We start from the raw sequence: 23,494 nt of genomic DNA on the forward strand, positions 1-23,494 counted from the left end.
TACTGCCTGCTGGAGACGCATTTCTAAAGCCCTTCAGCGCAAGGGCTCGGGAAGAGGAGGCCCGCGCAAGCGCCCGCCGCCGCTGCTTCCGGGCCCGCACGGCGCGGGACGGCTCCGCCCCCGGCTCGAGCAGCTTCCTTCTGTTCCGCCCGAGCATGCGCATGAGCGGCTGGAGGCAGCGCCCGCAGCCGGTTCGCTGCCAGCGGCGCCACATCCCGCGGGAGCGGGAGGAGCCGCGGCGCTTTCCCGCGCACCCACGGCCGGGCACCGGCCGCCCCCCGCGCCAGCGCCCGCCGCGGCCGCCGCCTCTGCAACTGTGGAGTCCGCGGCCCCCCAGCCCGCTTTGCGGGGACTGGTGGCGCGCCATGCGGCGCTGTAAGAGCCCCTGCGATCCGCCGGGGAACGCTGCTCCCTCTACTGGCCGGCTGCCCCTGCACCAGCTCCGTGCTCCGCTCCGCCGCCTGCATCGGAACCTGCAACCAGCCCAGCCTCCTTCAGCCCAGTATCCCTTTCCCCTTCCTTGGGCGGTCCCGAGCCGTGCTCTCCTGAGGCGGGGACAGGGAGACGCTGGCCTGCTCTGCAGCGGAGGCGCCGCGCACCTCCTCTCTGCCGGTTCCGAAGCACTGCGAACTCTGAAACCCAGTGCTTTTCTGGGATCAGCTCCCTGTTGGAGAGGAGATGCCCTCGCCCTGTGGGGCTGCCCCCGGGGCTCGGGGCACCTCGGCCCCCCAGGCTCCCGTCTGCGGGGCGGGAGAAACGGTGTCCAGGAATGCTGACACGGGTCTCCTGTCCCGGGGGATGGGGGTGGGCCGGGAATCGGGGAACTGGGCAACAATCACTTGTATCGGGGGGGGAAGGAGGCGCAGGAGGGAGCGCAGATGACCCGCTTGTCCTGGGCAGACGTGAGTGGTGCCAAGAACGCCGAACTCAGGGTGAAATGTTATGTTCCCGGAAAAACCACTCCTTCCCATCTGCATGGACCAGTTGGCAGATGGGAAGGAGAGTGGGGGAGACCTCGCCCCGCGGGCCGGGTTTGGGGCCCTTGGTCCGCCCACCGGGACCGGGTTCCCCGCCCCACCCCGCGGTCACAAAAGCCCCTGTTGCTGCTGGGAAAACCCCCTGGCCTTTCTGGGAAAAAAACCAAGTACACCACGCACAACTCCCCCCCCCACCCCCCTGGAAAAAAAAAACCAACACGTGCAGCACTGGGCATTTATTCTTAGATGTCATTTATTCATCAGACTGGAACGTCACAACTTAGGCTCAGACTGGTTGTAGTAAGGGCTGTTGCCATGGCTTTCCAGCATTTTTCTCAAGTGTTTCTGAATTTGGTCAATTCTGCTCAATTGTTTTGAAAACTTTGAGGATGCAATTTGGACCTGAGTTCAGTTTTATCACTCTATTCAGGACACAACTGCACAGGCCAAAACCCTTGCATGATTCTTCTATCAAAGTGCACACATCCTGCAAAAAGCAATTTCTATGCAAACCAACCAAGGCTTGACCTGCTGCACCTTACTGGCTGGGATAAGCCCAGAGGCCTAAAGGTTTGCAGCTGTGGGAAACAGATGTCCCATTTTGCCAAGTCTGGCTGATTTGGGTATGTGCACATGTTTATTAATACCTTCTTTTCTGCCATGTGGGCATCTGCTCACACTGGGAAATGGGTTTTGACAAGTTGGACTGCCAATCCTTTGGCAGACTGACAATGGTTTGTTACTATACTAGAGTTGGTAACTGATTTATTGGAATTTATAATACAAGTTAGAGATCTCTTCGACCAATCTGACCCAATGTCTGATTAGAGGTTTTGATTGACTCTTGAGCTGTGTTTGTTCTCCTTCCTGCAGGGGGTCCTGCAGAGGACTACAAACACCAGCTCCCTCTTTAAATGAAAAGAGGGAATTGTGGAGATTCTCAGTTAAGTTGAAGAGAATTGGCCCAGGCTTCAGGCCTGGGAAACGCAGAGAGGAAGAACAAAAACAATTATGATCTCTCTTTCTTTTCATGTTGTTTATAGGTATGTACCTTCAGAGCGTGCTACTCATAGTGTGAAAGGGTTTTACTCTGAGACCTGAGCAATCCTGGTTATAAAACCTCTAATAAATACCTCTTAATAAAGGATCTCCCTTTTTTGCCTTCTGAACCACAGAGTCATTTCGTCCATCCCTGACTCAGCAGCATCAGGTGAGGAAGACTGTTACTACACTTTGCAGTAGGTCTTCTGACTAGAACTCTGGTAGCTGAATCAGCTTTTCCTCATCTGAAGGCTTTAAGTTTACAAAGCTACTACTTATATACAGTTATGTGTAAATATTACAGAGAAATGAAAGGAATTACAGCACACCATAAAAATTACATTTTTAATATAATAAAACTTAACAAAACAGGTTGTTAAAGACTATTTCCTGTTTGTTTCAGTTCTTAATAAATCCAGATATGAACTAACACCTACAAAAACGTAACATTATAAACATAAACATTAGGAAGCAACAGGGAACATTATTTGAGTTCTACTGCATGTAGAAGACCAATTCTTCCCAGCTCACCATAGTCAATGTTCTATTTTTTGCCTGTTTTTTCAGGCAGATTCGTTTTTTTGTTTTGAGTCTGACTGTATCTTGCAATATTGGATACACCATCCACAAAACTGGTTTTGTAGAGGACATTTGCATTGTTGAACATTCCATCCTTCAAGGACACCACAATAAACTAAAACAAACGAGAAACACTTAAAATTAATGTTGCTATCCCAACAACACTAGAAAAAGTTTCCAAAGAAAGGACTCCTTTCTTTCGTTTGGCTAATACCTCAGTAATAATCTTTAAAAAATATTCTAAAACTAACCAAGGCCCAACAGAATGTTGGTCACAGGTCAATGTAATGTTGACACAGGTCAATGTAAACCCACTTTTTCTGCAGCTAATGACACTTCTGTCCATATCTCAGCACCTGGCCTGGGATACAGTCCACAATGCAGGATGCCTGTTCGTGGTGGGAGTAAACATGGGAATAACTGTGCCACCAATTATGAAAGACTGTAGGATCTTACCTAGTCAAAAGATATTACTCAAATAATTTTGCAATACTGGTTCCCCTCCTCACTCTCATAATTTGGAATGGTTAAGTCCTTGCATCAAATAGAGACAGGTACTTGATTTGATTGGGTACAGGTCACAGTGATACAGAGATCATTTCCATAAGGAAATAATAAGTAGTGCCTCACTTATTTTAAGAGGGTCAACATGAAAGATCTTTAACCTCAAGTTAAAAATCTCCAAGAAAAAAGAATTCAGGATGTTGTCATGCTTGAAATTGAGCATATCACAGACACTCCTCCCTACTGCTCCATTTTAACCAGTGCAGCAACAACATTTAAGTTTCACCACTTGCCATGTTAGTCTAGCTTTCAGCTGAAACAACTCAGAAATATAACACATCTGCAGAATAAAAGAGGTAAACAGCTCAGAGTCCTCAGTGCCAAACTGCCTTTGGAAATAATGGATGGAACTCTGAGCAATCTGGCCTGGTGGAATGTTGCATTGCACCGAATAGTTTTAGTTGCTGTTTTGCACTGGGCGATTGGAGATTTGCACTGAGTAGTCTTTATATTGCACTGAATAGTTCATGTTATATCACATAACATAAAATAGAAGGCTTGTTCTTCCCTTCTCATGGAATTCCCCTATCACATGTTTTTTCCCTCCCACACCCCTCCCCAGTACCCCCTGCTGGTGTTCTCTCCCCTGGTCAGTCCCTCCCCATGCCCTCCTCACTTGTATCCCATTGGCAGTGCTCCTCTTCCTCCGCCCCCTTCCCCTCTGCTCAATCCCTCCTTGAGGAGGGGACGGCCTCTTTTCCATGGGGTGGGGAGGGGGGAGGGGGGGCATCCCCTGGTCTGGTGTCCCCTATCCAGTCAATAAACTGAGGACATTTGTCCCCACGTGGAGAAGAGCTCTTCTCATCTTTTGCCTTTTGTCCATGTAGGATCCTGTGGGCTGGGGTCCACAGCTAGCCGGACTGGACCCCAACAGCCCAGCCAGGCATGGAATCTTAGAGTGGAAGGTGTCCCTGCCCATAGGAGAGGATTACTTAGGTGATCTTTAAGGCCCCTTCCAACCCAGACCGTTCTATTACCACAATAATTTCAAGATCATACCTGGGAGTGTCTGAAATGAGTTTGAAGCATCTGCCCAATATTCTGGGTATGGGAGAGATCAAGGGCTGCATCCACTTCATCCAAGATGTAAAATGGGGCAGGTCTGAAGAGGAGCATGGCTAATATCAAGGATAAGGCCACCAACGATCTAGTATGGAGACAAGAAAATTAGGATTTAGTCTTGTTTGAAGGGCTCTGGCTTTTGAAAACACTACCTGAAAGGCAATGAAGGTGGCAAAGGGTCTGGATCACAAGTCTGATGAGGAGCAGGTACTGGTGTTGTTCAGCCTGGAGAGAAGGGGGCCCAGGAGGGACCTTATTGCTATCTGCAGAAAGCAGAGTGTGACCAGATGGGGGTTGGCCTCCTCTCCCAGGTAACAAGACAGGCCAAGAGGAAATGATATCAGGAAGAATTTCTTCACTGAAATGGTTATCAAGCATTTGAATGGGTTGCCCACAGACGTCAGCACTCATGGAGATATTTATAAGACATGCAGATGTGGGGTTTAACGAGATGGTTTAAATGGTGGACCTGGCAGTTAAGTTAATGGTTGAACTTGATGATCTTAAGACAGTTTGTCCAGCCTAAATGATTCTATGATTCTGAAATAGTCCCTCAAAAGCACATTACTGCTATGGTTCTGAAGAGATGGAATGATAGTTTCCTCATTTCAAAACATGAAGTCTTCTCCCAGAAACAGCAAATATTACTTCTTCTTATTAGAAGACCACATTAGTTGAGTGATGATATTTAAAATTATGCTGTTGTTTGATTTCCAGTTCTGAGTTTTGCAATTGTGTTTTTCCACACCTGGTTCTTCAAGTATTCTGTCCTTAGAAAGTTCTGTATCCTTGTCTCACCTCTTCCCAAATTCCGTTTATGCTTTTCAGTTTGTAAAGATCTTTTTTCCTTAGAACTTGCAAAGAAGCCCATGCCCTACACAGTGGCCTTACACACTGGAGAAGAAAACTTTTGCATGACACTACCTTTATACCAGGGAAACACTTGCCTATAAAGATTTTTGTGGTTACAGCTCAAGGAGAGGAGCATTTAATTCAACATTACATCAGTATTACCTAGAGTTTAATGTGGTTTTCTCACCATTCAATTGGGTTTTTTTGCCACTTGTGTGGGACAGGAGTAAAATCTTGTTTGTTATCTTATACTAAGTAAAGCATTGTTCTAAGTCAGAATGTATTAATAATGCTTCCAATATTGAGTCCATTTGACAAGGAAAAGATTAAGTTTATGCTTTTCAGAACTTTAATTACTTAGACATATCAATTACATACACAATGACAATGGAAAACAAATTAATTCACCAACCTTTGTCCTCCACTAAGTTCTGTTAAATTTTCCTTCCAGGTGTTTCCTAAGGCAACTCTGAACTCCATACCAACAAAGCTATTGCCACTTTTAGAGGCTGATAGCATAGCTCTGGCTCCAGGTAGGAGTGTTGAGAAAATGGAACCAAAGTCTTCATTCACCTAGAAGTCAGACCACAAAAGATGTATAAGTGTGCTTTGGATCAGAGCACAAAGAGTGAAAACCTTAGTGGTGAGCAGCAGGACACTCGAGACATCTTTCCCAGTTCAACACAGTGACTCCCCATGTCACACACAGGACAGTGAGAAAACATTAGCTTTTACTTTTTTTGTACTGAAGAGAGAAGCAACACCAAAGGATATGTGACACCTCATACTAAGCATTTTATGAGGATCCAATGAAAGATGTATTGGAAGGCTTCTTTATGCTATCAGCCTGGGAAATGCCCTAACTCAGATTTATTAACTGGCAAATTGCAATTTCTCCCAATTAATGGACTACTAAAAGTACAAGCACCATGTAAGAGATACATGGTGGCATTCTCCCCACTCTTTTTCTTCCCAGGTTTACTTAAGCAATGTCCAGGTATGGGATGGGATGCAACTTTGTAAATGCAGATTAAAATTTCCTAGGTTTAGGGATTATCTGAAAACACACCAATTCCACTATGCGTGATGCTTTTGCATTACAACTCACTAATTTCTGCCAAACATCATTTTTACAATGAAAAGGTACCATTTTGTCAGTGATATCCTAAGTACAGGGAGGATAATTAATAATTAAACCAATACATCATCTATGTGCAGTTTAATCTTGGTTGAAACCAATTTTCTCAAAGGCCAAAAAACAAGTTCTGTTGGTACAGCAGAAAAGAAAGTGTCAAAAGATTTCCATCTAGAAAGGCATAATTTTATACTTTTCTTATAATTCATTATATGAGAGACCTGGTAAAAAGGCAGAGTGCCTAGGTAACAGAAACATAAATCAGACATTGCTCTACCCCAATATTATGTATCCTGACAGTAACAGGAGCAGTACCCCAGGTCCACAGCCCTGCACTGTAGAGGACAATGTAACAACAGAAAATTTTTACTCTGGTAAAATATTGGTATAAGGAAAGAAAAAAAAACACCCCAAAAAAACCCCAGCTATATTTCAATATGCCCTAACCTTCATGAAATGTTTGTGGACACTAAAAGGGAATGAGAGAGTAGTTTTGCAGCTCTAACTGGACCTTTACAATTCTCAGAGAATTCGTATCTTATTCTTAAAAGTGGGAATAAACAGGAGAAATAAAGTGGTTATTTTTAAATATTGGTCAGGGATATTAGTTCTAAAAACAGACCTTTTTTTTTTCCCAAGGAAATACGCAAAATAGTACTCTAAGATAAATCTGATCCTCTACTAAAACATGAAGATAAATTTCAAGTGTCCTACCTTTTTCCAAGCAATATCTAAAGCTTGTTTTTTCTTCCGGTCAAGCTCTTCAATAGTTGCAAGAATTTTCATCTTGTCATTCTCTACAATTCTTTTTTTCCTTATTAAGTCATTGTACTGGTGCAAGGAGAAGAAAAGACTGATTTCAATGACCCTTGTGCTCAAATGCAGTTTGTGCTACTCTTACAGCTTCACAGTATCATTGTGTAGCTATGAAATAGTCATTAACCACAAGATTAAAATCCAGTGCATTAATTGAGCTGCATGGGGGATGTAAGATTTGGGATTATTTGCAAATTAAAGCATCAGAATTTTCAACAATCAGTAGTGGGGAAGGACATTGCTCCGAAAGTTGCACTTCCAAGTTAATCATGTTTCACATGGAAGAAAGGTTAGTTCTCAAGGCTGACAGGAGGAAATGTATTAGAAAAGTTGAAGGATAAAATCAGTGGGCAGTTTCCAGACAATCCTGGAATAGCCTGAAGATGCAGATTAATTCAAGACAATCTTGCTACACTGTCAAGCTGTCATGCTTGAAGATGAACATATTTTTGGTCTGCAATTTTTAATTCATTATATAGTTCTCAAATAATCTAATGGATGCCTCAAAGCTTGCTGATGCTTCAACTTAGGATGATCTGGGGTAGGAAGGAATAAAAGAGTATTTTTTATCATCCAAGGTCAAGATTATGAGTAACCTAAAAACCTGGTGTGCCAATGAGTTGTTCAAAGATGTAAGATCAGTATGAAAAAAAACAGGAAAAAGTTTAGTTTAGTTTTTGGTATACTGAGAAATAGAGCACATGAAAACATATAGCTACATTATATATATCTGTATATCTTGTATATACACCATATGATCAGCCTGCCCAATTTTTATAGATTAGAACAGAGAACGTTTACCCTTTCCTCTGCATCAGAAAGCATGTTCATAGCTCTTGTGTTCACATTCCTTTCCAACTTCTCTTTATGCTCCTGCATTTGCTGCAGCTTCTGAGTTGCTTCTTTAGGGTTGCAACTTTTGAAATCATAGGCTGTGTTTGGCTGGCCAAAAAGTGGCTTGTCTGAAGTTATCCACTTGTATTCTTTCAGCATTTTGGCCACCTTTAAACAAAAAGTTATGTTGAAGCTTTTTCCTCACCCTTCTCAAATGTGAAATAAAAATTTAAACAAACAAAAGCAAAAAAAAGAAGCCACCCCACCTATATTCTGAAATTGATGGAAATTAATTCTTCTACCCTAGTGCAGCACAGGTACATTTCTTTACAATGCTTTGTGTGATTTTCTTCATTGTGGACAAACAAGGGATTTAAAGATTTAAGGTTATTGCTTTCATGTACATCTTACTTACTTGAAACACTTTTTTGTACATCTGAACTCTACCAATGTCACTGCATCATGGAACTACCTTCTTTAATTAGTTATCTAATTTGTCCAGACAGTCAAAATGTTCTTACTGATCACTTTCTCACTGTGATCTATCCTCTGTTACTCCATACAGATCAGGTCTTTTACAATGTACAATTTCCACTCCCTCTTCCTCAGATAAAAATTTTACATTGAGAGCTGCAAATATGACAGCGCTTAAAGGAAAAAGGCAATTTCCTTTGCATGTGGCAAGGGAATAACCATTCTTGGTCACAAGATGTGAAGAAAAACACAATTCCGCAATACCTTGGCAGCAGCATCAGCAGCTTCTTGTTGACATTTGGTGATGCTGTGTTCTAATTCTTTAATCTTAATCTGTAATTCATTATTTTGTTCTCTGTATTTTACCATCTCTGCAGATTTGTCTTTAATTGCATTATCATGTAATGCAATTACTTCCTTTTGCTTGGCAAGCTCCTTCTGTGCTCTCTCTACAGATTCCTGGAAAAGCAAATCAGCAGACATTTATTGGCCTCTTTTAAAGCTGGCATGAAAGCCTTATTAGAACTGACACAGCAAGGAGAAAAAAATTCACATGTGAAAGAAGCAAAAAAATAACTACCTAGGCTGATTGAGAATAGTAAGCAAATCTGCAGAAAAAATTACACATTATAATGTGAGGTTCAGAGGATCACACAGAGTAACATCAAAATGGATAATGAAACACAGTATTTCACTTTTACCTCTGTTTTAGCCACTTCAGCCATCAGAGCATCAACTTGATTCTGGTAGGATTTGATTGCTTCCTCTGCAGCTGTTATCTGTTGTTTATAGGAGGCCTGCTCTTGTTTCAACTCTTCAAGTTCCAGAACTAAAGCTTTGACTTCCTAGAGAGATGTTTTCTAATTTATTAGTTATACTTAAATGCAAAGAATTAAGATTCAGCTGGATGGAAAGAGTTAAGATTCAGTTTGATGTAGTAAATGCTGTAGAAGACTAACAGCACCCATTCTTGAGCAAGGGTGTAATCCCACAAAATGAAGAAAGAAAAATACAAAAAAGCTCAGTCAGTGACTACACAGTATATTAAGTCCCAAAACTGAGAATATTAAAACCTCAGGAGAATCAAACTTTCTGATTTTTGCACTTTTAACACGGAGAGAACTACCAACAGAAGTGAAGTTTTACCTGCTGCATGTCTTTTATTTTTTTGCTTGAAGTGTCTGCCTTTTTCTTGGCATTATCTAGATTCTGCTCTGCATTTTTTCGCTCTTTTAGACACTCTGCTTCTGCATTTTTAAGTTTATTCTCTAATTCCTTGTATTTTTCTTCTGCCTTCTTTTTGCTCTCTTCAGTTTTGTTTAATGTCTCTTCACAAGATGCTGAATCAAAAAGTAGAGTACTGAGAATGAGCACTGTTCTTGTCTTCAAATTTACATCCTAAACGCCAACTGAAATAAATCTCTCTGTGCCCCCAACAGAAAAAAAGTGGTTGAACACTCACTAGTTGCTAAAGTCCGAATAATCAGATATTTCAATGATTACTCTAAGACAGTGTGCTGTTGCTATCAGTTATTGGTAGGGGACCAAACAGCCATTATGAAAAGATGACCATTTTTTTTTGACAGAGGGAAGAATGTCAAATTGCAGGATCAAAAAGTACAGCTACCTAACAAGATACCATCTCATCCCTAGAATACTACATCTAAATATGTATAACTTCCGTCCATTTTTTAGATGTTTTACTTGCTGCTGCATTTTATCTCTCCTTATCTATACAAAACACTATTTCTTTCCTATGCTTTCTTGTTATGCAAACTATATTACTAATCTTAAGTACAGATGGCTTGAAAAAAACAAAGATTACTCAAATATGGGGTTAAATCCATTTTTGAACTTCCCTGCAAAGATGTATTTTCCTTTATTACAAAGTATATAAAAAAACATTCAATAAGAGTATAACCTTTACTATAAGAGAATGGCCACCTTTAAGTGAATCACCTCTATGCAAGTATACTGTGATTCTGTGTTTGTTACACGATCAAAAATATAAAGCTAGTATTTTTAATGTGAAAAGTACTTCTTAAATCAAGAATGTGTTACTCAAACAGCCTGATATCCATATCATTCTCAGTAATTAGTTTTCAGGTAAAAGAGTAAGAACACATTTGTCACCAATGGTTTTCTTCAGGGCAATCAGCTCTTCCTCTTGTTTGTGGTAAGCACTTTGACAAAGCTTCTTGTGCAGCAGCTCTGCTTCCTCAGACTTCATCTCCCATTGCTGCTTCAGCTGCTGATACCTTTGGAGACAGTAGTGACACACACTGTTATATGGAAGGCTACCCAGCATCTCACTTTCAAAGCTGAAGTAAGTAGATGAATATCTGTATTTCATTTCTCATGTGAGATACAGTGATGACAGTAGGGCAAATAAGCTTAAATGAATGAAAATCCAATATAATTGCTTTAATAATAATTGTGAAGTTTATAGGCATGTAAGTTATTATATGTAGCTCCTGCTGTTTAGCCCTGATCTAACCTATTAAAACAAATGCAACTCATGGGATTTTGGCAACAATTCAGACATCGCCTTTTTCCAACTGGCAGCATGACAGATGTTAGGGTGAAGAACTGTAAAAAGGATATCTAGAAGCAAAAGTTCCTTCCTCCTCTTAGCAATATTTCTGGAAGTCTACTGCACCTCAAAACAATTTGAAAAAATAAATCCAGCTGGAAGGTAGCATGTTATGCAACACTACCTCCTTATGGCATTTTTGCAGAACTGACTAAATATATTTTTCTGTTCCATCTTTTAATGTAGTATTCAGTAACTGAGTAGATGAAAATCAAATATACTTAATAATATTTAATTTAAATACTTACAGCAGTATCACTCAGATAATCCTTTTTAACATCTTTTTATTTCCTTGTGAGAAAAATAAGATGACTACAAATTGGAATTCTGTACAGGTGTTAAAATATGTCTGTAACAGATCCATTCTTCAGTGGACTTCATGAAAATTAAACCAATTTCAAATACCAATGTGTATCCTTTTTTCCCCCTGTGTTATCCAAAACAAAGGGTTTTTGCATGTGTTATTTAAAAACTGAATTTGCTTTTTGATTACTGAACTTACTAATTATTTTGGGAGGAGAGGGAAGAAAAGAATTACTTTCTGCATATTACATTCTCAAAAGGCCTATGGCCTCCCAAAACAACTTGTTACATTAAATTTACTCGGTCACATTAAGAGAAATTGTACACATTGTACAGTGCAAACATTACCTTTCAGCAACCTTCTTCAAGGTTGCCAACTCATTCTCTACAGCTTCAAGTTCAGATTCCTTTTTCTTGAGTTCTAGTTCAACATCTTTCACTTCTTGAAGTTTAGACAATATTGATGCAGCTTGTGAGGATGCACCTGTTCAATGAAAAAATTAAAAAGCCAGGCTGATTGGAATTAAACCAGTGGATTCACCACTGGTAATTGCAAATTCTAAACATTAATAATGAGGCAGGTTAATTATTTATTTTAGCTGAGAAACAGAGAAAGCAGCTAGGCTAAAGCTAGAGTTCTCAGAAGAGAAAGACTTCCTCTGTTTACAGAACATGGTTCTGCAGACTTCGAATACTATACATGCGTGACTTATGCAAACAGCTAACTTTCCATAATTTATAAAATTATTGCAAACCAATGATGAATTACTTCAAAAAAGCACTTTTGCTTCCAAGAGGATTATACTGTCTAATAAGATTTAATTATTTAAAATCTAAATTATTTTATGTGAAGTTTGTCATTAATTTTTTCTTAAACTAATTAATATTTCAGCTCAAGACAACTTTAGCTCAAATATATTATTCCCAGTATGCATCTAAACATAAAGGTTACTGTTAATTTTTAGAAAAACTATGCAAAAGCAGTAAACATATCAACAGACACACAATATTATTAGTATTATATTAATAGAACCGTCAATTGCCTCCATGCAGAGTTCCTTGGGGATCAAACACATCTCCATCAAGAGTAACACTTCTTGTCATTATCCTTTTGTCAAAAGTCACTTTCTTAGCATTATCCATGTTATTACAGACCAGTGTTGTTCCAAAGACATATTCCATTGCTTTCTGCAGTTCAGATTCATATCCAATTAGACAAAGGGCTAAATGCAAGTTACGATGCCCAGCCTAGAAATCAAAATGCAATTAGTATGCTTTAAGTTATAATACGTTTCAAATTTGGTTTGTTTTTTGTTGATAATAACTCTTCCAAAAGTATCATCACATTTTGAAACTATTTCAGTCACAAGTGGAATAATTAATACCCATTTAAACCTCACAAAATTGAAAGGATACAAAGAAAAACAAAATCAATATATCCTCAAACTCTGTACAAATTCTTATTACAATAACCATTAAGAATCTCAAGTTTTTAGTGCAGAAATAAAATTAAAATGGGACAGAAGCAATACAATGTAAAGAGTGTATTTATTTACATACCAAGCTTTGGGCCAACTTGACTATGTCTTCTTGAACACACCTGGCTGAAATTTTGTTTAAGGGAATGATGGTGTATCGATGCTTTAGTTCACCCTTCTCTAAAAGCTTTTTGCCAGTAACCTCAAATGAAAAATAGTTACAAAGCATACCTGAGTACACAAGTCATTTTGTAAAGTAAGACAATAGGGCATTGCAAGAAGAACACATTGTTGGCACCACCTGTGCATGACTTTCTTGAGCCAATTAAAACATGTAGGTGTTTTAACCCCTCAAGCATTCAGGCACATGCTTGCCAACCCCAAATCGTACGACCACATCTCAAAATTTAGAGTTGTGTACTAATGAAATAAACTTACTTCTGTGTCCACAATAATGTTATAGAGTTTCCCTCCAGCCACCGCTTCCAGGGCTTTGGCATTGGATAGATCTTTCACAGTGAAAAGAGACACAACAGGGCCTTTCACATGGTTTGGATTCCAATTTTTTTCTGGATGTCTTAAAATAAATATAAATTATGACTATGAATCATGTTTGTTTTTCTCTCACACATCCTTCAAAATTTTATATTTAAACCCCATGATAATGGGTTTTCCCATAAGCAATTCTAAATTCTATCAGAAAAAGAACCCCATGAAAAAATGGTTTAATTAAATACTCCACACGAAGAGATTTGACATAAAGAGTCGATTACACAGCCATTAAAAGAATGGAATTCCTGATTTATTTCCATATTTTTTCAATGGATTTTTCCAATGGGCTCTGTTGTTACCACAGCTATAGGAGTATGTCCAGCCCATTACACAAAAAATTTAACCTGGGGATACACATATTTGACTGGAGCTGACCTCCCAAGAGCAAGTCTACTTGTGTTCACAGGCAAAAAACAATTATTTCCCAGTTTAGACCTTTGCTACCGAAATACCATCGGACAAAAGTTTTAAATTCTAGTGACTTAGATAAGATTATAACATTTCCTGACTTTCCCCCTCACTTTCCCCTTCAGTTTTCAGCATGGGTAAGACAGTCATTATTCAGTGGCAGCAAGAAAAAGACAGCAAGAGCTAAGACATTGGTAGAATTATGTAGTAAAAGGTCCCCAGAAGTCCTTTCAAGTGTCTTTCAGGATCACACTGAGATCTTACTTGTATGTAAACTGTAGATGAGGAAATTTTGCCATTAAATTTTCATTCAGTTCTCTTAGCCGGCTGATATCAGAAATCAATGCCTTCTTTTTTGCTAGGAGGGCTTCTCCTTTTTCTTCTTCAGAGTTGAACACAAGCAGTAGATATATATCCAGAGCAGAGAAATCTATTAGCTTAAAAATTAGTATCCTACACTGCTTATCTACATATACATAGAGAGGACTTTTAAAAATTCTTTGTAAATTTTCAGACTAAATAAATTAATACCATCATGACACCAAACATGCAAAGAAAAAGTTTAAAGAGTAATGCTCTTCTGTAAAGGTTGATCTGGAATATCAGCTAACAGTAGTGTCTGAAACAAATGTTACCTGGCATAAGAAACAAACTCTAAGAAGTGTTTTAGGTACAGAAAACTAGGAAGCAATAGGGGTGTTGGTCTCTTTCCAACCATCTAAATTTTAGCTGGAATTCAATTGTGCCATCAAACTTCAAAATGGTCAGCCCAAAGTTGATATAATCAAATTATTTTAAGCTGCTCTCAGTGAAAGTTTAAGAGTTTGCAGAGCTTACACCAGAGGAATTTATGCATGAAAGCAGTGTACTTGATTTTTCATTCCCCTCCTGCACTGGGGCTGGGTGAGATGCCCAACAGCAGCCCCCATAGTGCTGTTCTTTGTGTTTCTACTGAGAAAGCATAGATGCAACACAGTTTTGGCTACTGCTAAGAATATTGACACCAAGGCTGTCCTTCCCGTCCCTCTTCCAAAAGCCAGTAACTTGTGAGGGGGCAACAGGTTGGGAGGGGACATAGACAGGATATGGGGTCCAACAGATATTCCATACTGTTATGAAGGTATTCTCATCAGTAAAAGCTAAGAGAAAGGATGATGGAAGGAAGCATCCATTATTAAGGCCTTTTTCTTCCAAAACAGCTGACTGAGGTCCTACTTCACAGGAAGTGGCTGAACACTGCCTCCTAATACCTGATGGGAAGCAGAGCATAAATTACTTGTTTCATTTGTTTCTGCATCCTCCAGCCAGCTCTAATACAGAGCTGCCATTGGCCAAGGCCAAGACCATAACTGATGGTAGTGAAGCCTCTGGGATAACATATTATAGAAGGGGAAAAAAAGGCCAAACCTATCTGCAGTGGCTGGAAAGAGGAGTGACAATATGTGTGAGGAACAGTCCTGCAGGCATCAAAGCCAGTGAAGGACAGGGAGGAGGTGCTCCAAGCACTGGAAGAGAGATCCTCCTGCAGCCTGTGGTGCAAACCATGCTGAGGTAGCAACATGGACCATGGAAGTCCACAGCATAGCAGATGTCCATCTGTAGCCTGTGGAAACCCACACTGGAGCAGGGTCCTGTCAGAACCTGCAGACCCATGGACGGATGAGCCCATGCTGGAGCAGGTTTGCTGGCAGGATGTGTGACCCCCACAGGGCACCCACACCGGAGTAGCCTGTTCCTGAAGGACTGCACCTCATGAGAGGGACTGTCGCAGACATCTTTTGTAAAAATCCTTTTAAGATTTTTTCCCTTCTGAGAAGCTGAGGCCTCAGAAACAAAATGTAAACAATGGTTATCTGCTGCTGTGGAATGCATCAGGTGTGTCTGTGATTGGGCCATCTTGAATGTTTACAATTAATGGCCAACCACAGACCAGATAGCTTAGACTCTCTGTCCGAGCCATAGACCTTTGTTATTCATTCTTTTCTATTCTATTCTTAGCTAGCCTTCTGAAGAAACCTTTCCTTCTATTCTTTTTAGTTAGTTATAATGTAATATATATATATATATATATAAAATAAAATAATAAATCAAGCCTTCTGAACATGGAGTCAACATTCTCATCTCTCCCCTCATCCAAGAACCCTTGTGACCACGGTCACAAGAGACCCTTTCTGGAGTAGTTTGTGAAGAACTGCGGGCCATGGGAAGGATTCACACTGGAGAAGTTCAAGGAGGACTGCCTCCCTTGTGAGAAACCCCATGGTGGAGCAGGGGAAGGGTGTGAGTCCTGACCCTGAGTAGGAAGGAGTGGCAGAGACAACGTGTGAGGAAGCGACTGCAGCCCCCATTCCCTATTCCCCCTGCATCACTCATGGAGAGGAGGTACAGAAAATCAGAAATTAAATAGAGCCTGAGAAATTAAGTTAAATTGATTTCCCCAAGTCAAGTCTATTTTGCCCATGACAGTAATTGTCAAGTGACCCCTCCCTGTCCTTATCTCAACCATTGAGCTTTTGCAGTATATTGTCTCCTCTGTCTACTTGAGAAGGGGTGTGATAGAACACCTTTGGCAAACACTTGGCATCGAGTCAGGATCAACTCATAACAATTCTATACTCCCTTGCAGATTGACCCAAAGTTATGCATCAGAAGTCTGTCCAGACCTGAATAGTTCAGCTCCTTTATTTGCTTCTCTAGGGTTATTTTCATTTTTTCGACAGCTTCCAATGCATTTCGGTCTTTCTTGTAGCCTTCATCCATCTTTTTAACCTCAGCTTCTTTTGCCTTTAATTCTTTTTGTGCATAATTCAATTTCATTTGAGCCTATAAGGAATAAGCAAAAGTGGAACCAGATCTTCAAAGACAATCTTGCAGACACAAATTTATAACATTTACACTATCAAACTGTCCATGTAATTTATAAAGTTTTGCACTGGTTGCAGATATGCCAAAGCCAGCCCTGGCTTTTGAAAATAATGGCACAGGTTATTTGGACACAAAACCACAGATCTTGTATTTAACTGTGGTAACATATTAGAACATTAATAACTCTGAGAAGAAACAAAGTGATTTAAGATAGAATATAGCTGTCCATGTTACTCTACAGAGCAGAATTTCTCCCTAAGTGAGACAAGGAAAGTGAACTTTGGAAATTTAAACTCCACTGGGGTAGTCAGAACTACCCCAGCAGAGATCTTCTATCTTAAGACAAAACAAGCATTGGTTCTTTCAGTCATGTGGTGAGCATACAATTTAACTAAGGAGAAAATAGTTTCTTCTAAACCCTCCATTTCACAATCACAGGCATCTTTATTTTGATTCTATTAAGTTTAACTGTTGAAATCTCTTTGACTGTGTATCATGGACAACAGCCCTAATTTTTTCCTATTCAATACTATTGATCATTTGAGTACAGTGAATCCTACTTTATATCTCAAATGCCAGTTTCTAGTACTTCCTCACAGCAATGCTACAGCATTTTCCTGTGCAAAAATATTTCATTTATGTTTTATCAAAAAGTTAGTTTAATGCATATGCAAAAATGTAAAACTCTTGCTTAGATATTCTGTACCTCTTTTCATGGATCTTTCAAACATGTGTCAATTGGTTTTCAGGCAATTTTCAAAAGCATGGAGGCAGGCCTGAGACAGGGAGTGTTTTTTTTTTTCTTACCTGTTTAGCCTCTGTTAGTGCTTGGCTAATTTCATTTTTGCAGATCATCATCTGTCCTGAAAGAGTAGCTTCTTCACCATCCTTATTGCTGGACAGGCCAGCAGATACAGCATTAAAATGCTGTTGTGCTGCAGCTAAAGCATGTGCATCTTTTTCACTTTCTTCCAGTAAAACATTTAGTTCTTTCTCTAGATTCTTTACTTCTTTCTCCTTTGATACTAATGCTTTAGAATCCTTCAGCAAAACAAAGGGGAAAAAAAAAAAAAAAGAGAGAGAGAGAGAGAGAGAGACCTGAGTCTATTACCTTGTTACCTTGAAATTCATGTTGTTTAGGTGAGGAGCAACAAGTAGTTTAATCAACTACATTTCTATGACCCCTTGTCAGATTTTGTAATCTTGTGATATGTCTTTGCATGTTTCCCAATGTGTTACTCATCCCATGAGTATTCCAAGTATTTACAGAGAGATTAAATACAGGAAGGGGTAACAACTCCCCAAGAACTAGGAGAATTATCTTGCTCTTCTCAATATCCAAAAAATTATCCTCCTGCATAAAAAAACATTAATTGTCAAAAATATGCAAGGCAGAAATTCCTCATTTAATTTTAAGAGTAACATATGTCCAGAGAGCATAATCGTTTGAAGCTACAGACACCACTGCTGAGCTTAAAAGAAAATTTGGAACCATGAGGAGTTGCACTTTATTTGTATTTGCATCATGTCTTTTTCTATAGGGAACCTACTACCTATGCTGAATAAATAAAATAAAGCCCTTAACATTTGTCTCTACTTTCTTAATGCAATTCTTGTCCTTCACAGGATTCTTCATACAATAACAGGAAAGAAAAAACAGCTGTTTCCACAATCTGAATTTAGTATGTAAAGAAAATTGTATATAAATATCTCACCTTCTGCATACGTGTTACCAATTCCTTGCACTTAACCTCTTCACCTTTTAAGTTTTGCTTCTGGAGATCAAGAGCGCTTCGTACTTTCATATTAACTCTTTGATGTGCTGAAAGAGCAGCTTCTAGTTCACGGAGTTTACAACCAGCTTCCTACAGCCAGTAATAAAGAAAATTTAATTTAGCCTGTGAAACCAATGCAGTATTGTAGTACTTCATCTTCTGTTCAGAGCTTTATGTAAAAGGAAATCTGACCAACCAGGCAGAAGTCTCAAAGACAAACAGGTCAGATCATCTCTCACCTCTGAAATCCAACCTAACTAGAAGGTACTGTTGAAGACCCACATCCCTCCATAAAACGGGACACTGTCCCTGTACAGATTTAGACATCCAAAGACTCTATGGGCCATCCTGCATCTCATTAAATTTACTGCCCCCAAAATCGAAATCAATACTGATTACTGTCAAATAAAACCTTGCTTACTTTTCTTTTGAGACATCAACAAAAAGGGAGAAAAAAGCCTCTGGCAAAACTTACTGTTGAATGCACAGAGTAAAAACATGTAGTCAAACAGTTTTTTACCTTTCAGTTATTTTTCATTTGCATTTCAGACAAAAAAAAAAAAACCATTTAAATGTATGTCTTCTAGGTAAAACCAAATAACCTAAGCATAACCACATAACCTAAGCAACACACCAGAAGAAGATAAAAATTCAACACTATATTATCTATAAAAATAATTCCAGTATCTTAAAATTTTTTGTATTTCTCCCTGCTTCTCAGGCATTCAGAGGAGCACATCTCTGTTTTCATTACCTTATCCTTTTCCTTTTCCATCTCCGCTATGTCTTCATTAAGTTGTTTTACTTTCTGTTCAATTTCAGCCCTTGATTCCTGAAACTTCTCTATATTAGACTGCATTTCCTTTAACATATCACTGGAGGATGCCTTTGTTTCTTCAGCCAGAACAAACTGATAAGCTAGACAAAAATGGCTTAAATGCTCTATTTCTCGCACTAATTTTTGGTATTCTAGATACGATGCTCGTTCCTGAACAGACAAAAAAAAAAAAAAAAAAGCTGTAAATTTTGGTGGAAAACCAGAGTTACATAAGAGTACTATAGAAATCTTTTAAGCACCTCTAAACATCACTATTTGTAAGTAAGAAGATAGATTCTTCATGTTATTCTGAGCTAAAACAACATTCATCTAATTGACTGCATACCAGAAATAACACTTGACTTAGTTTTTTAAGAACTAAGACACTTTAAAATCTATTTTTATCTAGTTCTCTTGTTTTCTTCCTTCTCCCTACATTTCTCTGTAGGATTTCCTGGAAGTCTAAAATGTCACATTCTCTGTATTAGGAAACATGACAAAATTCTTTCCCTTACAAGACTTGGCAGCACTTGAAAACATGCTATTGTTTTAGCCAAAAAAACTTACTGGTTCAGGGTAGTTGTGAAAGTATTTTTTCAGTACTTGAAGGACCTACCTTACCACCCTTCTAATTTTTCCATACCTCTTTCAGTTTCTGTAAAGTTGGTCTGATCTCCTCATTTAGGGCCTGAAACATACAACAGAAGATTTATATTCTGATTTTACTGAGCTCCAAAATTTAAACATGCCTAGGCATGGATATCTAGTTCCAGGTGCAGAAATGAAATTTTCTAGAACATTGTACAAAGTCAACATTGAACTACTTGTTCAGTTATCTTTAACAAATATGAATGAAAGTCTACTTTACAACATGTAATACCATTTCAATGTTTTTTAGTTTGGATTCCTTCTTCTCTATGGTTTTCTGTACAGACATTTTCTTGGACTCATACATCCTAGTTCCAGCTGCTTCTTCAATCATAGCTAAAATCTAAAAGAAAACAATACAAAAAACTGTGATTTCTTTTATGTTAGATTGGTTCAATTAAGCTGAACATCTCATCTCCCTCCAACCTTTATTTTTGTTGTCCCTCTCCCAACATAGATTCTTATCATTCAAATCAGTTCAGTAAAACTTCAGACAAAAACACTCCCACAACTCTCCTACCTCTGGTGGCTTCATATTTAGAACTTTGGTAATTTGTCCCTGGTGACAGAAAGATAAAACAAGATCAGTGGTTGTGTACCATGAAGTAGTAAAAAGAAAAACCAAAACCTCAACCCCCCACTCACTTTTATACATTGCATTATAAGTTCAAGCACTTTAAAATTTTTTTTTGCTACAACAATAATCTAGTTTACTCAATTCTTTTGCTCTTCAAAGTTCAAATAAGTCACTCTTTCGGGTAATATACCTGAAATGGCCCTTACATCATGTCTTAGGTTAATCCTCCACAGTCCTGATTACATCTTAAAGGAGTAATGCAAATATTTTTTCTACAGTCTTACTTGGTTGCTGATGTTGAATAAGCTCCTACCCATGAACCAGCTTTATGGGTGATGTAGCTCATACATAACAGGGAGAAAGAAAGTATGTACAAAACTGTTCCCACCTTTGCCATCCACTTGGGATAGTTATATTTGAAACAATAAATCCTGCTCTGTTTTATTATTCCTTGCAAATATTTCAGGAATTTGCCTAGCCTCTTTGTCAGTCTTCTTTTGATAACTGTGACTTAAGAAGGTACATATCTCAACTTCTTTCAAGATACTGTCTAACGTGGAGCACAAATAATAGCAAATAAAATCTGCCATTTTATAATATTTATGAAAGCAATACCTATGTGTTAAGCAGAAAAAAAATAGAAAATAAAATGGAAACATATTTTGGAAAAGTTTTGCTAACATCAGGGCCACATGAGGTCTTGTGCTAAAAGATGTGTTTTAGGGTCAAACTATGCAGTACTAGAAATATTAACAACTTAACAGACTTCATTTTATCTTCATAAGATGCCACTCTAACTAGGAAATTAAGTGTTTTCCCATTATCTCCCGTCTTAAATTTACTGCAAGTCCCGCTCTTTCTGGATTTTATAAAGATGCACACAATACCTGCATAATGAGGAAGTGAGGGTTATTGACATTGAGTCCAACAGAACAGAAGAGATCCTGCACACGACCGTTGGCAGCATTCACACCATTGATAAGATACTTACTTCTACCTCCAACAATAACCTAGAGGACAAAGACAAAAAAAACTGCTTAGTGTTGTGAGAACATAAACTGTAATAAAGAATAAAAAAATCTCAGGAAATCACACCTGTTATATCTTTGCATACATATGTGCAAACTATGCAGAATATCTGTAGGGGGATACAGTATGGGTAAATGAAGGTGGTATAGAATGTAATCTTATCCCCCAGCGAGTTGCAACTGGACCAATTACTAAAGATTAGGAGCAGGCCTGATCTTAACAGGCCACACCTGTAGCAAATAAGAACAAGTGTTATAAAAGAGTGGATTGGTGGGATCTGGAGTCAGAGGACTACTGCAAGGACTAGGAACAGTCAGTGCTTAGAGGAGATGCCTGTGAGAAACATCAAAGAGGTATGAAACTCTGGTGATATGGAATCCTTGCACTATCATGATAATAGAATTCTTGTGCTATGTAAGAAAACAAACATCAAAACAGAACTTGTTTGATGTTTAAAATATTTAAATTATAAGAAATATAAGTCATTGAGGACAATATTGTCAAGAAACTTTCCAAAAGCTCTGCTTTAAAAAAAACCCAAACGACCAAAAAAATAATCAAAAACCAAAACCCCAACATCTTAACCAGAACAATAAGGTTCCTTTGTTCTTGGAGACCAAATTTAACACAGAGTCCAGATTTTAAGAGGAAAGATATGAAAGCAGAAAAAACCACAAGATAGAAAAATTTAACTTGCTTTATGAACACTTCTAGTTAGCACACTGGACCTGCTCTTACACTTTGTGTAACTAACTACACTACAAGAAACACACAAGCCTTGTCTCTACTGCAGAAACTTAGGGACTTTAAAAATCACCCTATTTTTCCTTGACCACTCATGAACATGGTAAAAATATAAATAGGTTATGAAAAAAATACAGATATTAAAGACTCACCTGCCTAGTCACAGTGATCTCATCATTAGCTTCAAATCCCAGTGGACTTTGACTTTTGTTTGAATTATCAAAGTTAATAGACACGGTTGCCTTTGTAATTCCAGCTTGCCCACTCTTATAAACTAGATCTTGCAAGCTGCCAGCTCGCACCTAAATCCAGGGAACAGATAAAACACTTTTTGGAAAGAAATTTACATTTTAATTGTACAACTGTAGGTTTTGGAGAAATTATCCTAAAAACCAAAGATCTAGCTGCACATTTATGAGTTCGTGTGAACTGATACATGGGAGCTGCAAGGTGCTATCATTGTAAAACCACAACCAGTGTGTGCCAGTCTAGTTTTACCTATCCAGATAAACTGTTTCTGCATGAGCTTTATTTAACAAGCCTTCATTTTTCATAATGGAGTTTGCAGGGAAATTATTCAGAAAGTATTCCTTGGAGGCCTGCTGGCTTTGTCTGCAACTGGGGGAAGGTAGGCATGGGAAGGAAGGCAAATTGAAAAATCACCTTCAGACAGAGATTAATATTGATGCCAAAGTACACACTTTTTTATGAAAATAAAGCAGGTATATTATCTCTTAAAGAGCAGGCATTGCATAGAAACCACTTTTAAATTTTTTTTTTATAAACCAGGTAGCCAGATTTCAAGACCCAATCCAGAACTGAAAACATTTATTACAAATGAGTAAATTAGAGACTTTAGATGCAAAAAGGACTTTTGCCTTGAAGTTGTTAGCTCTGAAGTGGCTAGTTTTAGTCTATTGTTTTAAGCCACATAGTTTGTGTAACTTTGGTATCTGGATAAAGTTTTAATTCAACCTTAATGTAAGATTGAGCAACAATGACAGACACCCAGATTCATGCAATGAAAAATTGAAATAACGAAACTATTTCTTTCAAAGAAGCACCACTTCAGATCTTCCATGGGAGGTTACTCACTAGAGTAACATGAAAAGTTGCTAATAGAAGAAAGACTTTTCTTTCTTAAATGTGCCATCTCTTTACCTGTGACAGATTGCTGATTCCCAGCACGAAACAGATGGAGTCCAAGATATTGGATTTGCCACTACCATTCAAGCCAGTAATGGCATTGAATAACGGGTCAAAGTCATTAATTTCCGTCCTCTGAGCATAGGATTTAAAACCTTCGAGAACAATTGATTTAATGTACATCTTCTCAATGTTCCTAAGGGACTAGGCAAATATTCTTCTGAG

At 38.8% G+C, this 23,494-nt stretch overlaps 1 protein-coding gene across 1 annotated transcript; it reads right to left on the bottom strand.

The window, feature by feature from the left end:
* Window positions 1-414: 414 nt before the first annotated feature.
* SMC2 (structural maintenance of chromosomes 2) lies at window positions 415-23,455 on the bottom strand. The gene is made up of 25 exons (XM_054289243.1): window positions 23,285-23,455; window positions 22,276-22,425; window positions 21,238-21,360; window positions 20,294-20,332; window positions 20,006-20,116; window positions 19,769-19,813; window positions 19,063-19,296; window positions 18,249-18,398; window positions 17,341-17,574; window positions 16,332-16,491; window positions 13,933-14,050; window positions 13,147-13,285; window positions 12,791-12,910; window positions 12,274-12,478; window positions 11,579-11,714; window positions 10,468-10,592; window positions 9,481-9,674; window positions 9,036-9,179; window positions 8,599-8,793; window positions 7,828-8,028; window positions 6,925-7,041; window positions 5,488-5,648; window positions 4,161-4,308; window positions 2,574-2,712; window positions 415-740 (listed from the first exon to the last, which is right to left on the bottom strand). The coding sequence occupies exons 1-25, from the start codon at window positions 23,450-23,452 to the stop codon at window positions 415-417; spliced, it is 3,882 nt and encodes a 1,293-aa protein (XP_054145218.1). The 5' UTR covers window positions 23,453-23,455.
* Between the last annotated feature and the right edge of the window lie 39 nt (window positions 23,456-23,494).

This window comes from Melozone crissalis, unplaced genomic scaffold (genome assembly GCF_028551555.1).
Source record: "Melozone crissalis strain CALT ecotype California unplaced genomic scaffold, PUWL_Pcris_2 ptg000005l_1, whole genome shotgun sequence".
In the NCBI taxonomy this organism is placed as follows: Eukaryota; Metazoa; Chordata; class Aves; order Passeriformes; family Passerellidae; genus Melozone; species Melozone crissalis.

What these genes read in the sequence shown, in the direction of transcription:
- SMC2 (XM_054289243.1), bottom strand. Translation starts at nt 23,452, where the DNA reads ATGTACATTAAATCAATTGTTCTCGAAGGTTTTAAATCCTATGCTCAG. An exon ending in CACTAACAGAGGCTAAACAG is followed by an intron (nt 16,492 to 17,340) that starts GTAAGAAAAAAA and finishes TATTCCTTATAG; the next exon opens with GCTCAAATGAAATTGAATTA. An exon ending in TCAAGTTGGCCCAAAGCTTG is followed by an intron (nt 12,479 to 12,790) that starts GTATGTAAATAA and finishes TTTGATTTCTAG; the next exon opens with GCTGGGCATCGTAACTTGCA.